General features: G+C 46.7%; 2 protein-coding genes across 3 annotated transcripts in view; one reads left to right on the plus strand and one right to left on the minus strand.

Moving 5' to 3' along the window:
- On the minus strand, positions 1 to 10,431 carry jmjd6 (jumonji domain containing 6, arginine demethylase and lysine hydroxylase). Its single transcript, XM_086290325.1, has 6 exons — positions 9,987 to 10,431; positions 8,791 to 9,179; positions 7,404 to 7,690; positions 4,068 to 4,203; positions 3,772 to 3,910; positions 1 to 2,509 (listed from the first exon to the last, which is right to left on the minus strand). The coding sequence occupies exons 1-6, from the start codon at positions 10,113 to 10,115 to the stop codon at positions 2,378 to 2,380; spliced, it is 1,212 nt and encodes a 403-aa protein (XP_086146451.1). The 5' UTR covers positions 10,116 to 10,431; the 3' UTR covers positions 1 to 2,377.
- Positions 10,009 to 12,986, plus strand: part of mettl23 (methyltransferase 23, arginine) — a 4,034-nt gene continuing 1,056 nt past the window's right edge. Inside the window, exons 1-4 of one of the 2 annotated variants that reach the window (XM_086290329.1) lie at positions 10,009 to 10,470; positions 11,554 to 11,658; positions 12,015 to 12,252; positions 12,799 to 12,883. In XM_086290329.1, the coding sequence (XP_086146455.1) occupies positions 11,575 to 11,658; positions 12,015 to 12,252; positions 12,799 to 12,883 (407 nt within the window). In that variant the 5' untranslated portion in view covers positions 10,009 to 10,470; positions 11,554 to 11,574. Of the gene's footprint in view, positions 10,471 to 10,544; positions 10,812 to 11,553; positions 11,659 to 12,014; positions 12,253 to 12,798; positions 12,884 to 12,986 lie in introns of those variants that run through there. The other variant, XM_086290328.1, reaches the window with a different exon arrangement.

Below are 12,986 nucleotides of genomic sequence, written 5' to 3' on the forward strand. Positions count from 1 at the left end.
TTTCAATCATAGAAAACTTTTATTGAGCAACAATGAACTCAATCACACATCTGAGCTTCTCGTCATCGACACAGAACGCACACCTTCACTTAAAGGCACCGTGTGACGGCGTCACAGAGCAGCAGCGTGCCTTTGAGAACAGGTAAAACAGCGCCCCCTACAGTCAGTCACAGCACTGTCAGGCACTTTAACGCGACAGGTCGGCAGGAAGCGAACGCACAGGTGCAGCCGGCGATCTGACTCTGGTTTATTGTGTTTGATGACAGGAGATTAAACAGATCTGGGCTTTAATGAGACGTTTCTCTGATTGTTTAGAAAAAACATTTGATGAGGAAATAAAACATCTTTAGTTTCATTTCTGTTTGGTGATGTTTATATTTCGTGTCCAGTGTAGTGACAGGTCGCCCGACAAAGACTCAGAATAAAAGTTCCCTCCAGCCTGCAGTCACCTGCTGTGCTGGGGTGGCAGACATCTTTGCTTCTCCTGAACGTTTAAAAACCTCAGCAGCTCCAGACTTGCAGACAAATATCAGACTGCATGATTACAGATTACTCATTAAACCGAACAGTGACCGGGTCGAGATTTCTAAAGGTTTTTTTAATGGATTTTTGGTACTTGGAGCGTCACTGCTGTCATGGTGAAGAAGACAAACCTCTAAAAAAATATATACATAAATAAAAACTCTCTCACTTTGCTCTGAGGCGACAAACTCAGGACAGGCTGGAGGACACGTTGCATCACTGGGGCGAAACGTCCCTTTAAACAGCCGCACGCGAGCCCGTTTTCACTGTTACGATACGATTTTAGTTGCTGTGGTCAGAAAGTTTATGAATAATTCAAATGAAGCCTCAGCTGATACTCAACAACAAACTAACAGGCTCCTCCCACACGCCACCGCCGTCCACGACCTCTCGGCTGTTCGTCTCTTGATTTTGGCACAAAGTAGAAACATCAGCTGAGAGCTGCAGAGGTCCTGCTCTAATGTCATTAGTCTGTTTGGTTCGAACAGGAAGTGTCAGACAGCAGGCAGGAAGTCTCCGTCTGGCACGTTAAGGCGCTAAGTTGACACCTCCATGACTTCAGCGTCAGGTGGAGAGGAGAGGACCGGGCCTCGGGTCACATCTGGTTCTTAAGACAGTTTGCAAACAAACGAACAGAAACGAAGCGCCGACCTGAGACGTGGACGCCGCCACCCTCGTCTCTCCAGATAACAGGAAACAGCTGAGACAGAACGCTGACCCAGTTTCAGCTCGTGCACGTAGGCAGAAACGAGAGGGTGTGAGGAACATCCCAGCCTGTGGACGTTTATCTAAAACATTCATTAACGGTGTGATCTGAGCCCACGCTAACGGACGAGGTTCAACACTGTCAGAACAAAATACGTTTATCTAGGACGTGTTTAAAAGCGCCGCTCACGTCCTTCAATCAGGAAACTGTTTAAAAGGCATCACATCAGAAACTCATCGACCGCATCAGCGCACGAAAGCCAACACCAAAGGACCACCAGCTAACCGTGATGCGCTCTTATTTTGAAAGCTGAGTCCTTACCAACTAGCTAGGCCTGTCACTTCCTGTCTTGCTGTTGTGGTCGTTTTCGACTTCTTTCAGCTGCTTCTCCAGAGACGATCTCGCCCCACAGCTGCACTCCACCTCCTCCATCATGGACCGCAGGTGCCTGTTCTTCCCTCAGGCTCCTCTGAGGGGAAGCTGGGTGGGGGGTGGGTCACCTGCGCACACCTGCGCACACCTGCAGCAGGTGGAGAGTGGGAGTCTGTCCATGAGATAAGAGCTCACTGGAGAGGCAGCTGATTACTACATGTTTCATAAAAGGACATCGAGATCGGTTTGTGTCACGCTGCGTTCGGATCAATCGGGATTTTTAGAAACTTTCTCTGCTACAAACTCAAACTGCAAATGTTCTGTTATAAAAATATTCCACTGGAACCTTTGTGAAAACGTCAGGGGGACAATTACAGTCCCTTTAAGACAGCGGCTCCGGAGGCGTTCCCATGTACACCGCCCAAAGCACCAAAGAGCTCAGATTCACGTAGACGACCAGCGAGTCAACGGCGAGAAACCGGAGACGCTATCAGAGTTTGAAAAGCAGAAAACTGACATTGAAGTTGGAGAAATGGTGGAAAAGCTGAAGTGCCGGTGAAATCCTGCTCAAAGTGTGACGCCCGCCGGCAGTTCGTTTACAGTTAAACACGCCCCTCAAAAGCCGTCCAGCTCCATAAACGCCTCTTCACAGCCTCATCCTTACAGAAGCTACAGAGAAAAGCACAGTGGTGGCAGGTCTCCTCCTCCTCAGGGTTTCACACCTTCAGCGAGACGAGAAGCAGCTGGAGCCGTAGAGTCACCGCCGCCGGGCGGAGGTCATCGTGACGAGCTCCTCTCCTTGCTGACGCAGTCATCCTGGCTGCTCGTGTCTCCGTTGGCCGCCGTGCCACAGGTGCGTCTCTTCTTCCTTCGGTGAGACATGGCGTCGCCCTCAGAGCCCGACCCCGCCTGTGGGAGGAGACAGAGTGCACATGCTCAGACGGGTTCCACAGTGGCGACAAACTACAAGTACGAGTTTTTAACGTTTTCCAGAGAAAGTTTGTGTGTTTCCTGTTAGTCTGACGTTCACCTTTTATAAAAATGGAGTATTTGTCAGGGACAACTTTAAGGCGTGCGTGCACTCCCACAGACGCACCTCGTCACTGCATCAGTAAGAACCCTGCTGCCAGCTCAGGTGTGATGTGACAGCTGGGATCAATATAAGCCAGGACTGTACCTGAGCGATCACACTTTATATCCTGCAGCCAGGTGCCGGATCTCATTTCGGCATTCACCTACGTCTGCTGCTGCGAATATTTAAAAACACTCTGCAGGACGACCGCCCTCAGTGATTTGGATTTTCCTCCTTGGTCTAAAACTTAAACGCTTCACATAAACGTGGAAGATGAGGAGTGATATCGTTTCACAGGTGTTTCAGAACAACATCTGGAGCAAAAGTACTGTTGGACGCTTTGTCTCTTACAGCTCCACATACAGTAATCATTACCTTCTTCTAAACAGCTTCCAAGACCACCACTCCCCCTGCTGGTGGTGGTGAGTATTACATACAATAAACAGGAGAACACGTGTTAGCATAAATGTAGCTTCATAATTGTTTTTATAATTTATGAGATTATAAACTAAGGAGCACTCGTCTGCCCAGCTGGTGATGCAGCTGTGAGAAACGATGAGGCCACACGCAGCCCAGCCTGGAGTCTCTACAGGTTTGTCTATAATTCTGTGCAAAAGCCTCAGACTCTTCTCCTGCTCTCTGAAGGTCTTTGGCCGCTTTTTCACTCATTTTCAGTCCAGTCGTTGTACCTGAGCATTTTCAGACGATTGTTTGTTTGTAAAGCCTCCGAACTCGAGAATGAACCAGAGCCGAGTCTACACATAACAGACAGAACCAGTTTCATAGACAAAAAGGCAGAAACATCCGAAGAAGAGCTTGGAATAATCTGGAGAACTATTCCCGAAGATCCTTACAGAGATGAGAGTTCAGACCGAGCTGACGGTCAAATATTCAAAGCTCATCAGAACTATACACTCTGTATTGTGTTTACTGCATTTCCATGTTTCAGTAACTTGGTGCACATTTTCCTAACAAAATATGTAAAGAACTGAGGTCCAAGACTTCTGCACAGCACTGCACAGACATCTCTGTACACCTTCATATACACCTCCACTGCCTCCATCACAGGAAGTGTGTGTGTATGTGTGTCAGCACATACGTCAGAGTCTGAGTCTGACGAGCTGGAGGACGAGGACGATGACGAGTCACTGGAGCTGTCCGATGCGATGCCCGTGGACTCCTGCAGGTCCACTTTGTCTGCCAGCACCGCCAGGTCGGGCCGCTCCTGCTTCAGGATCCTGAAACAACAAAAGCAGCCACCGTTAGCGCAGCCTGCGAGAAGTCCTCACTCTACCAGCTACAGTTCACATTCTAGTCCACCCTAAAACTCAGACTGGGACCACAAAGAGATAATTCACATCTAAAGATGTCGTCCTCCTCCTGACCCGTCCTTACCGGTACCACTTCCTGGAGAGTTTGGGACGTCCTCGAACCGTTTTGTGCCACACGATGGGGAAGTTAACTGAGCTGGCAAAGTTCTGAGTGACGGCGATTGTCGTGTCCAGGTTGAGGACCACGTGCCACCATCCGCCTACAGAAAGACGAAAAAATGGTTCAACACCAAAAAGCAAAAAGATCTGAACAACCCGAACGTGGCTCTGCTCGATATCAGCTGCCCCACTGGGACATCGACCTGTTTCCACAGAAGTCCGACTGTCTTACAAACCAGAATCGACGACATTACCGACATAGCCGTTAAATGCACTGGGTGTCGGTTCGGCTCATCAGGTAGAGCAGGCGAGGCAAACACACTACACTCGAGCTGAGCTTCCACCTTTCTGCTCATCTCCGTCTCATTAAATTCAGTGTGTTTGGCACTTTGGTGAGGTGACACAACGGTCAGTGGGGACCTTTCAGGGCGATGTGGGCGCTAACAGACAGCACCTCCCTCCTGTCTCTGTGCTGTCTGTTAGGTAGGACTAAAACCTGGAGCGGTGCCCAAGGAGCAGCTGAGGGTTTAATCCGTGCTCATCACCATCAGCTCTGTCGGCATTACGTGAATGTAGGTCAGTGCGTTCTGAAAGGTCGGCGCCGCTGTCTGGTCACGGCTGGGTCAGCGAGCATTCCCACTCATCCACTGTAAACACTGAACACCAGCCTAGAGTCACTGACCGTCAGTGACATCACTGTCATCAGCACATGCGAGTTCCTGGATGGAACTGAAAGGCTGACAGTGCTCAAAACACGAAGCTTAGCTGCCCGACCAGTGCCTGTGCAAAATACAACAGCTGTGGATGAACGACATTTTATTCACCTTGATCTGCTGTGTCTGTTTGAGCGACTGTTCCATGTACAAGTTTTTCTTTCCCACGGTCACCAAAGTGAGGGTTTCTCTGAATTACTGTCGTCCTTCACCTGTGCCTGTAAAGCACCTGACTGTTCTTATGATTTGGTGCTACAGTACAAAAACACTGAATTAAAACAAAGACCCCCACATACTCATATACAGGTCATTTAACTGTAATAAGAATAAACATGACTCACATGCATACAGATTAAAAGATGGATTGAATAATGAAGCCAGTATGGAAGCGAATTCTTTTTAATGGAGGAAGCAAAACCCTGACGAGACGTCAGAAGTGCTAAACAAAAACCAATCAGATGCTCTGAACGTGTTCGAGTCAGTTTTACTTGTAAAGCATCAAATCACAAGAACAGTCACCTCAAGGTGCTTTATATCGTACAGCGGGATGCAGAAGTTTGGGCAGCCTTGTTCATAGTCATTATTTTCCTGTATAAATCGTTGGTACAATAAAAACATGTCAGTTAAATATATCATAGACACACACAGTGATATTTGAGAAGTGAAATGAAGCTTATTGGATTTACAGAAAGTGTGCAAGAATTGTTTAAACAAAATCAGGCAGGTGCATAAGTTTGGGCACTGTTGTCATTTTATTGATTCCAAACCTTTAGGACTGATTATTGGAACTCAAATTGGCTCGGTAAGCTCAGTGACCCCTGACCTACATGCACAGGTGAATCCAATAATGAGAAACAGTATTTAAGGGGGTCAATTGTAAGTTTCCCTCTTTTAATTTCCTCTGAAGAGTAGCAACATGGGGGTCTCAGAACAACTGTCAAATGACCTGAAGACAAAGATTGTTCAGCATCGTGGTGGGAAGGACACAGAAAGCTGCCTCAGAGATTCAAGCCGTCTGTCTCTACAGTTAGGAACATATCGAGACAATGGAAGACCACAGGCTTAGCTCAAGTTAAGGCTCGAAGTGACAGACCAAGAAACATCTCAGATAGACAGAAGTGACGGTGAGAACAGTCAGAGTCGACCCACAGACCTGCACCAAAGACCTGCAACATCATGTTGCAGCAGATGGAGTCGCTGTGCATCGTTCTAACATTCGGTGCACTTTACACAAGGAGATGCTGCATGTGAGAGTGATGCAGAGGAAGCCTTTGCTCCGCCCACAGCACAAACAGAGCTGCTTGAGGTTTGCTGAAGCACATTTGGACAAACCAGCTTCATTCTGGAATAAGCTGCTGTGGACTGATGAAACTACAACTGAGTTATTTGGGCATAACAAGCGGCGTTATGCACGGAGGAAACAGAACACAGCAGTCCAAGAACAACACCTGCTGCCTCCAGTAAAATATGGTGGTGGCTCCATCATGCTGTGGGGCTGTGTGGCCAGTGCAGGGACACATGGATTTCACTCAGTATCAGCAGATTCTGGAGACCAATGTCCAGGAATCAGTGACAAAGCTGAAGCTGCGCCGGGGCTGGACCTTTCAACAAGACAACGACCCGAGACACTGCTCAAAATCCACTGAAGCTTTCATGCAGAGGAACAAGTACAACGTTCTGGAACGTTCATCTCAGCCCAGACCTGAATATTATTGAAGATCTGTGGTGTGAGTCAAAGAGAGCTGTTCATGCTCGGAAGCCATCAAACCTGAATGAACGAGAGATGTTGTGTAAAGAGGAATCGTCCAAAATACCTTCAACCACAATCCAGACTCTCAGTGGAACCGACAGGAAGCATTTAGAGGCTGGAATTTCTGCAAAAGGCAGATCTGCTAAATATTGATTTCATTTATTTTTTTTGTGGAGCCCAAATTTATGCAGCTGCCTGATTTTGTTTAAACAATTCTTGCACACTTTCTGTAAATCCAATAAACTTCATTTCACTTCTCAAATATCACTGTGTGTGTCTCCTCTATGATATATTTAACTGACATGTTTTATTGTAACAACCAACGATTTATACAGGAAAATAATGACTATGAACAAGGCTGCCCAAACTTCTGCATCCCACTGTATCTATAATAATTCAGAGTAAACCCAACAGTCATGTGACCCCCTATGAGCAGCACTTTGGCGACAGTGGGAAGGAAAAACTCCCTTTAACAGGAAGAAACCTCCGGCAGAACCAGGCTCAGGGAGGGGCGGCTAACAGGTTGGGAGTTAGAGGGTTTAAACAGCATAACAGCAGCATGTAAACACACCGACACCACTTTGTAGGATTGACTGATCTTTCTGTATATTTTCTGCGTTTTGTTTTTGTTGATAATCTGAATTAGCCCTGCGACAGACTGGCGACCTGTCCAGGATGTACCCGCCTTTCACCCCATGTTAGATGTGATAGGCTCCAGCCCCCCTCCGTGACCCTGACAAGGACAAGCCAAAGAGAATGGACGGACGGATAAACTGAATTAAAAATGAATCAAGAGCATCCCTACGGACAGAAGCCATCACAGCACATCCTCACTGACCGGGCACGAACACCGTCTCCCCGGGTCTCTGCAGGATCTCCAGCGGTCTGAACTCTGCGGGCCAGGTGGGCTGCTGCGTGCGGGGATAAACCACGCTGAACCAGGTGACCGCCTCATCCTGCTGGTTGCCGCCGTCCTCTCTCGTCACTTTGATCAGCTCCCGTGGCGTGTTGGTGGGGAACAGACACCATCGCTTGTGTCCCTGAACCAGAGCGTTCCAGGCGCTGGTGCCCAGCGGGTCAATGTGGATGCCGGTGCCGGACCGGGCCGGGCCCATCACAAACCATCTGTGGGGGAAATTAAGCGAATGAAATCAGACGTCACAAGCTCAGAGAAACTAAAGATTGGCAGTAGCTCATGACTGCTACAACACTCCTTAAACTCCAGGCCTCTGGGGCCAGTGTCCTGCAGGTTTTAAAGCCTGGTTCAACACACCGGAATCAAATGATTAGTTCATTACCAGGTCATTGAATCAGCTGTGTTGGATCAAGGACACATCTAAAACCGGCCCTTGAGGCCTGGAGTTCGCTCACCCCTGCCTTAAACTTTCCCCCGCTTCCTGTTCCAATTTCCAATCTCAACTCAAGCTTTATTTAATAAGACCTGAAACCATAAACTCATCAGGAAAGTCATTGCAGAGGTCAGACACATTTTCTCAGACTATAACCACAGGAGTCGTTCCTGCTGGACCTGAGACAGAATGCAGGTTTGAGCCCCTCGGACCTGGACTCGTGCTGGATGCAAGAAGCTACCTCCTCTGTCTTTTTCTAATCACTTTGCCTCAGTGGAAAACGTCATGAGGTCAGGGAAAGGGCTGAAGTTATCCCGGCTTCAGAAAGTGACTGTGGATGATGCCGTCCTCCTCAGGATGCACTACAAAGCCCTCCTCTTTCATCTTTCACACATCAGTTCTTCCTGCTTTGCTTCATTCAAACTGAAAAATATTTCATTAAAAAATCCTAACCTTTGTAAAAGCAAACAAACTGAACTGAAGGTGTCCTGCTGAGCCGAGAAGCCTTCACATGAAATATAAGTGAAAGAGGAAATAGGCTGGAGAGGCCCAGTTTGCGCTCTGCTGTAGAAGGTAATAAAAGAACAGCTGTGGTTTCGGCTGCAGGTGCTTCACGGCCAATTATAGAAGTTAAAGACGCTGATTATTTTAGAGTTTAATCTGCCTCCAGCAATCAAGAGGGTTAATGTGGGTACTGGGACGACATATTGGTGAAATCTGAGGGCTCAAAAGCCAAATGAAACCGAACAAATCAAAAATATCAAATAATCCATCAAGAGGTCAAATTACAGCCAATAGAGATCTGACCAATCAGCTGATCAAATGAAGAGCGAGTGCTCCTGATTGGATAGAGACGGAGCAGATAAGACCACTCACCTGTAGGGCGGCCTGCGCTTCTCTCCTGCAAACTGGAAGAGGTCGTCCCTGAAGAAGACGGGAACATCGTAGTCCTCCAGCAGCTTCTGCCGCTTGGCGTGTTCACCGTAGCTGCTGTCAAAGATGTAGAGCGGGCTGTCGTCACGGGTGGACTCCAGGTACTCCACGTAGTACTTCATCTTCATCTTCACTGAGTAACCGTCATTATCCTCACCACACTTGAACTTCTGGTTGCGGTATTTGCGTTTTAAGCGCTCCAGCGTCCATTTTTCCCGTGCGGGCCAGGTCTCCTGACAGTTAAGGAGGACGACGGGCTTGTAGGGGCGCTCGAAGCGCTCGATGAACTCCTCTGTGGTCAGATGGAGGGTGTCCACGCGCTCCACACTGTCCTGAAACACAGCACAGAGTGCGTTACATATTACCATTATATGTCTTTTATAACAGCTGTAATGCCACTCCCGAACGTCACACAGCTGCAGCTCAGTTTGGTGTTTTCCTGCTTTTCATGAGATCAAACTGTGAAACCTTCCCATGTTTAAATCCTGCACATCGTTAAAATTTTAACATTTAATGGAGGGAAAACACTTCCTGTGGACCTGAGACAAATAAAGAGTATTTGTGCCCAATATACTTCATTCTATTTTGTATCATGAATATTTTACTATTTATCTTTGATGTATTAATCTTTTTACATTATATTACGGGGTCGTTATTATAACACGGTTATTTTAGGTCATTACCAGTGTATTGTCTTTTACTGTGTTTTGTGTTTCATCGTTTTCGGTTGCAGTGGCCACTAAATGTCTGAATTACAGTTTGTAAAAGTGCTTTATGAATAAAGTTTGGTCGAAACTTTGATCGATTTTTCTTCGCAAGTACTTTTATAAAATGTTAACAAAGTTTATTAAGAGAATATAACCGTCTGCTTCTGTGATACACCTGCTGTACTTCCAGCACCTTAAGTATGTGTTATTGATACTACCCCCGGCTATCAGCACTTTTACTTCGCCTGTTCCTCCACATTCGTGTTGGCTCTCGGGTGTTATATGTGTGATGAAGACAGACGGACATTAACAGGAGCTCATATCAAACATCTCACGTGCCGGCGGCGCGAGCAGCGGCGACGTCTCCCACATTGTGTACGTGACAAGCTGCACTCCCCTGTTAGCCACTGTTAGCTTAGCATCAACAGTTACCTTCACAGTACGGTGCGACAGGTCGAAGGTCTCATGGTAGCCGTGTTTTATCCAGTCTAGCGAGTCCTTCAGTTCGGGTCTGGCGCTGCGTTTCGCCTCTTTGATCCTCTTCTTGCTCTTGTGGTTCATTCCTCCGCCCGGCGTGTTTATCTTTGCTCAGCTAGCTGTCAAGCTAACCCGGTGATACCGCACAAACACATCCAACAGCCTGCGCTCTCACCCGGCTAACTGCGCTGTTCTCACACCTTCTCCGGGTTTCTCTGATAAAACGACACAGCCACCCGCCGGGTGTGTGATAAACACGTCCTCCGATGTGAGATGGTGGATGAGACAGAACTCTTAAAACCTGCCGGGCGGATAAAGTTTGATAAACAGCTAACAGGAGCAGCTAGCTGTTAGCTGTGTGACACAATGCTTTCGCAACTGATTACGCAATTAGCCACCGCCCCTCTGGTAGTTCATTGGCTACATAAGCTACCGGAAGGTAAGTGTCAATTGGTTGGGCAGTCGAGTGAACCTTCCCGCCCGTGATTTTCATTGGCTGTTTTAACGCCCTCCTTTCTGTTTTGGTCTGCGCGGAACTAGTTTCCAATGTGGCGTTAGCTGTGGCATGAGGTTTTCAGGGATAATAAAAATATGGGTTTTATACCTAAAAACAAAGAACTGGACTGATGGCAGGTAGATGTAACAAGGTCAGGTAAAAGCGTGTATGCTTACAGGATGGCCGACAGTGGAACCGAAACGCCGAGCATAGCTTATAAAGTGTTCACGTTTGAAGACGAGAGGAAAAACGCACGGGAGTCCCTCTGTGTCTCCATACCCGAGGTCTGTTCAAACCTGTAAATGTAACATTATACCGAGTGTATAGCAACAGAAAATACACTCAGAGTGAGAAACTAATGCTTCATTATAAATTAAATTCGTTGTTGTGCTGTTTAGAAATCGACGTGTTAGCTCCTTAAAAGTTGTCAAATTTAAGTTTTGTACAAATCGAGACTATTGTCACATTTTAAAATCCTCGATTTAATACAGCATACAGGCAATACACAAGCATATTTGTGTTTAAGTAAAATTTATAACCATTTAACCGGCGTGCTGTTGAATCACGCTTCATTGAAATTAACCATAGGTACATAAATAATACATAAGTTTTAATACGATACCTTCGAGTCCTCTGTTTTATTCGGCCTAATATATTTATTTTTGTAAACTGGACCATCATTGCTGATTTTCCTGGTTTCCTCCATCAGTTATATCACAGTAAGTGGAAGGCAGGAGGTAAATAAATGAATCCATAAAGTCAGGTTTCTGTGCGCACACGTTGGATTGACTCATTTGTGATTTGAAAAGCCAGAAACTCTAAAAGCCTTGAGTTTCTTAGATGTGGAATCAATTAGGACTACAGCTTTCTGTCACTTTAACAACTGATTAGTTCATTTTCTCAACTTATTATCATTACTGGCCAACCGGATATCAGAGGATAACAGTTAACAGATGACTAAAGCCCATGAGATGTCTGCATGTGTTAATTTTGTTCCACAAAACCAAAATTCTTTTGGTGCCTCAGGTCCTCGACCCGCAGTTCGGCATGTATGTGTGGCCGTGTGCGGTGGTGCTGGCTCAGTATCTGTGGATACACAGAGAGGAGCTGAGAGGGAAGAAGATGCTGGAGGTGAGCAGGAGCACACATTCAGACTCACACATGTGGAGATAGGTTACACTGATCCAAAGCATCGCAGAGCTGTCAACGATCCGTCTGAGGAGTCATTTGATGTGCAAACATAGATCAGTGGAACCGAATGAGGGTTCGAGGTTATTTTGATAAGACAAACCTTAAATTAATATTTCAGTGAAGACAGTTTAGTTTAAGGGGTTTAATTAATATGAGTAAAATCACTTTAGGTGCCAAATATAAACCTGAGACTATTAGTAGTGTGTAAGCCACTCTCGTCAGCATCAGAGAAACACGTGGTTTAAAGCGAACCAGCTGCAAAGCTGCCTAAAGGAGTCGCGTTAACGCTGTTTCAGCTCAGCGCAGGCGTGAGTCTGCCCGGCGTGGTTGCGGCGCGGTGCGGTGCCGTGGTGATCCTGTCAGATGCCGCTGACAGACCGGCGTGTTTGGAGAACTGCAGGCGCAGCTGCGAAGCCAACGACCTCAGCGACGTGCCGGTGGTGGGTGTCAGCTGGGGTGAGATCTCCCCGGACCTCGTCCTGCTCCCCGAGCTGGACGTCATCCTGGGCTCAGACGTCTTCTACGATCCCGAAGGTTCGCAGCACATTTTCCTGTCAGAAAGCAAAACAAAGTATTCAGACGCCGTCACGCTTTCAAACCTGATTGATAGAAATTTTCTAAAAATGTGTTTTTGATTTTGACAATGTTATAGTTGACTTGCATGTAGGTCAAAGGTCAGCTGCATAGTTTGGTCTCCAAAAGTTGATTCTGTTCATCTGGACGTAGCGTAGACATCATAGTTTGGTATTTCTTCATTATTTATATGTAGTTTTAAATTGTTCGGTTGATATTTCAGTGAAGCTGGGCGTGTTTGTAAGTCAGGTGTGAAACAGCTCAGTCACCTCCTGGACTGAGTCGACCGTCTGTGTTATCAGGGAAGAACAAAGTGCAGTTATTAATATTACTCCACTGTTTATAAAGTGCTCTGCTCCTGTATCAGCTTCTCTAAAATCACACTCGTATCTGACTGGACTGTTTTTCTTTGAGGACGTTTAGAAATGTGAAATATATTTCCACCAGGATGTAAAACGATTGTACAAACATTGTTTATGGAGGATGACGAGTTGTTGCCTGTTACAGATTTTGAAGACGTCCTTGTGACCGTTTTTTTCCTGCTGAGAAAAAACCCCAAAGCCGAGTTCTGGACGACGTACCAAGTACGAAGGTACGACTGCTCCTCTGTTTCAGTCTGTGGACGAAAACCTTCACCACTCTGATCACTACACGAGCCTCAGACCCAGTCTGTGCGATTTCAGTGATCAGAAAGT

Source organism: Aulonocara sp. 'chitande type north' Nkhata Bay, linkage group LG4, assembly GCF_057382095.1.
Source record: "Aulonocara sp. 'chitande type north' Nkhata Bay isolate Kocher_YH1m ecotype deep benthic linkage group LG4, A_spYH_male_GT1.1, whole genome shotgun sequence".
Taxonomy (NCBI): Eukaryota; Metazoa; Chordata; class Actinopteri; order Cichliformes; family Cichlidae; genus Aulonocara; species Aulonocara sp. 'chitande type north' Nkhata Bay.

Bases quoted from the DNA above. Each gene is read 5' to 3' on its own strand.
- jmjd6 (XM_086290325.1), bottom strand. From the start codon at position 10,115: ATGAACCACAAGAGCAAGAAGAGGATCAAAGAGGCGAAACGCAGCGCC. The intron at 9,180-9,986 runs GTAACTGTTGAT...GCTGTGTTTCAG, and splicing joins TGTCGCACCGTACTGTGAAG to GACAGTGTGGAGCGCGTGGA. The intron at 2,510-3,771 runs GTATGTGCTGAC...CTCCTCCCACAG, and splicing joins CGTCAGACTCAGACTCTGAC to GCGGGGTCGGGCTCTGAGGG.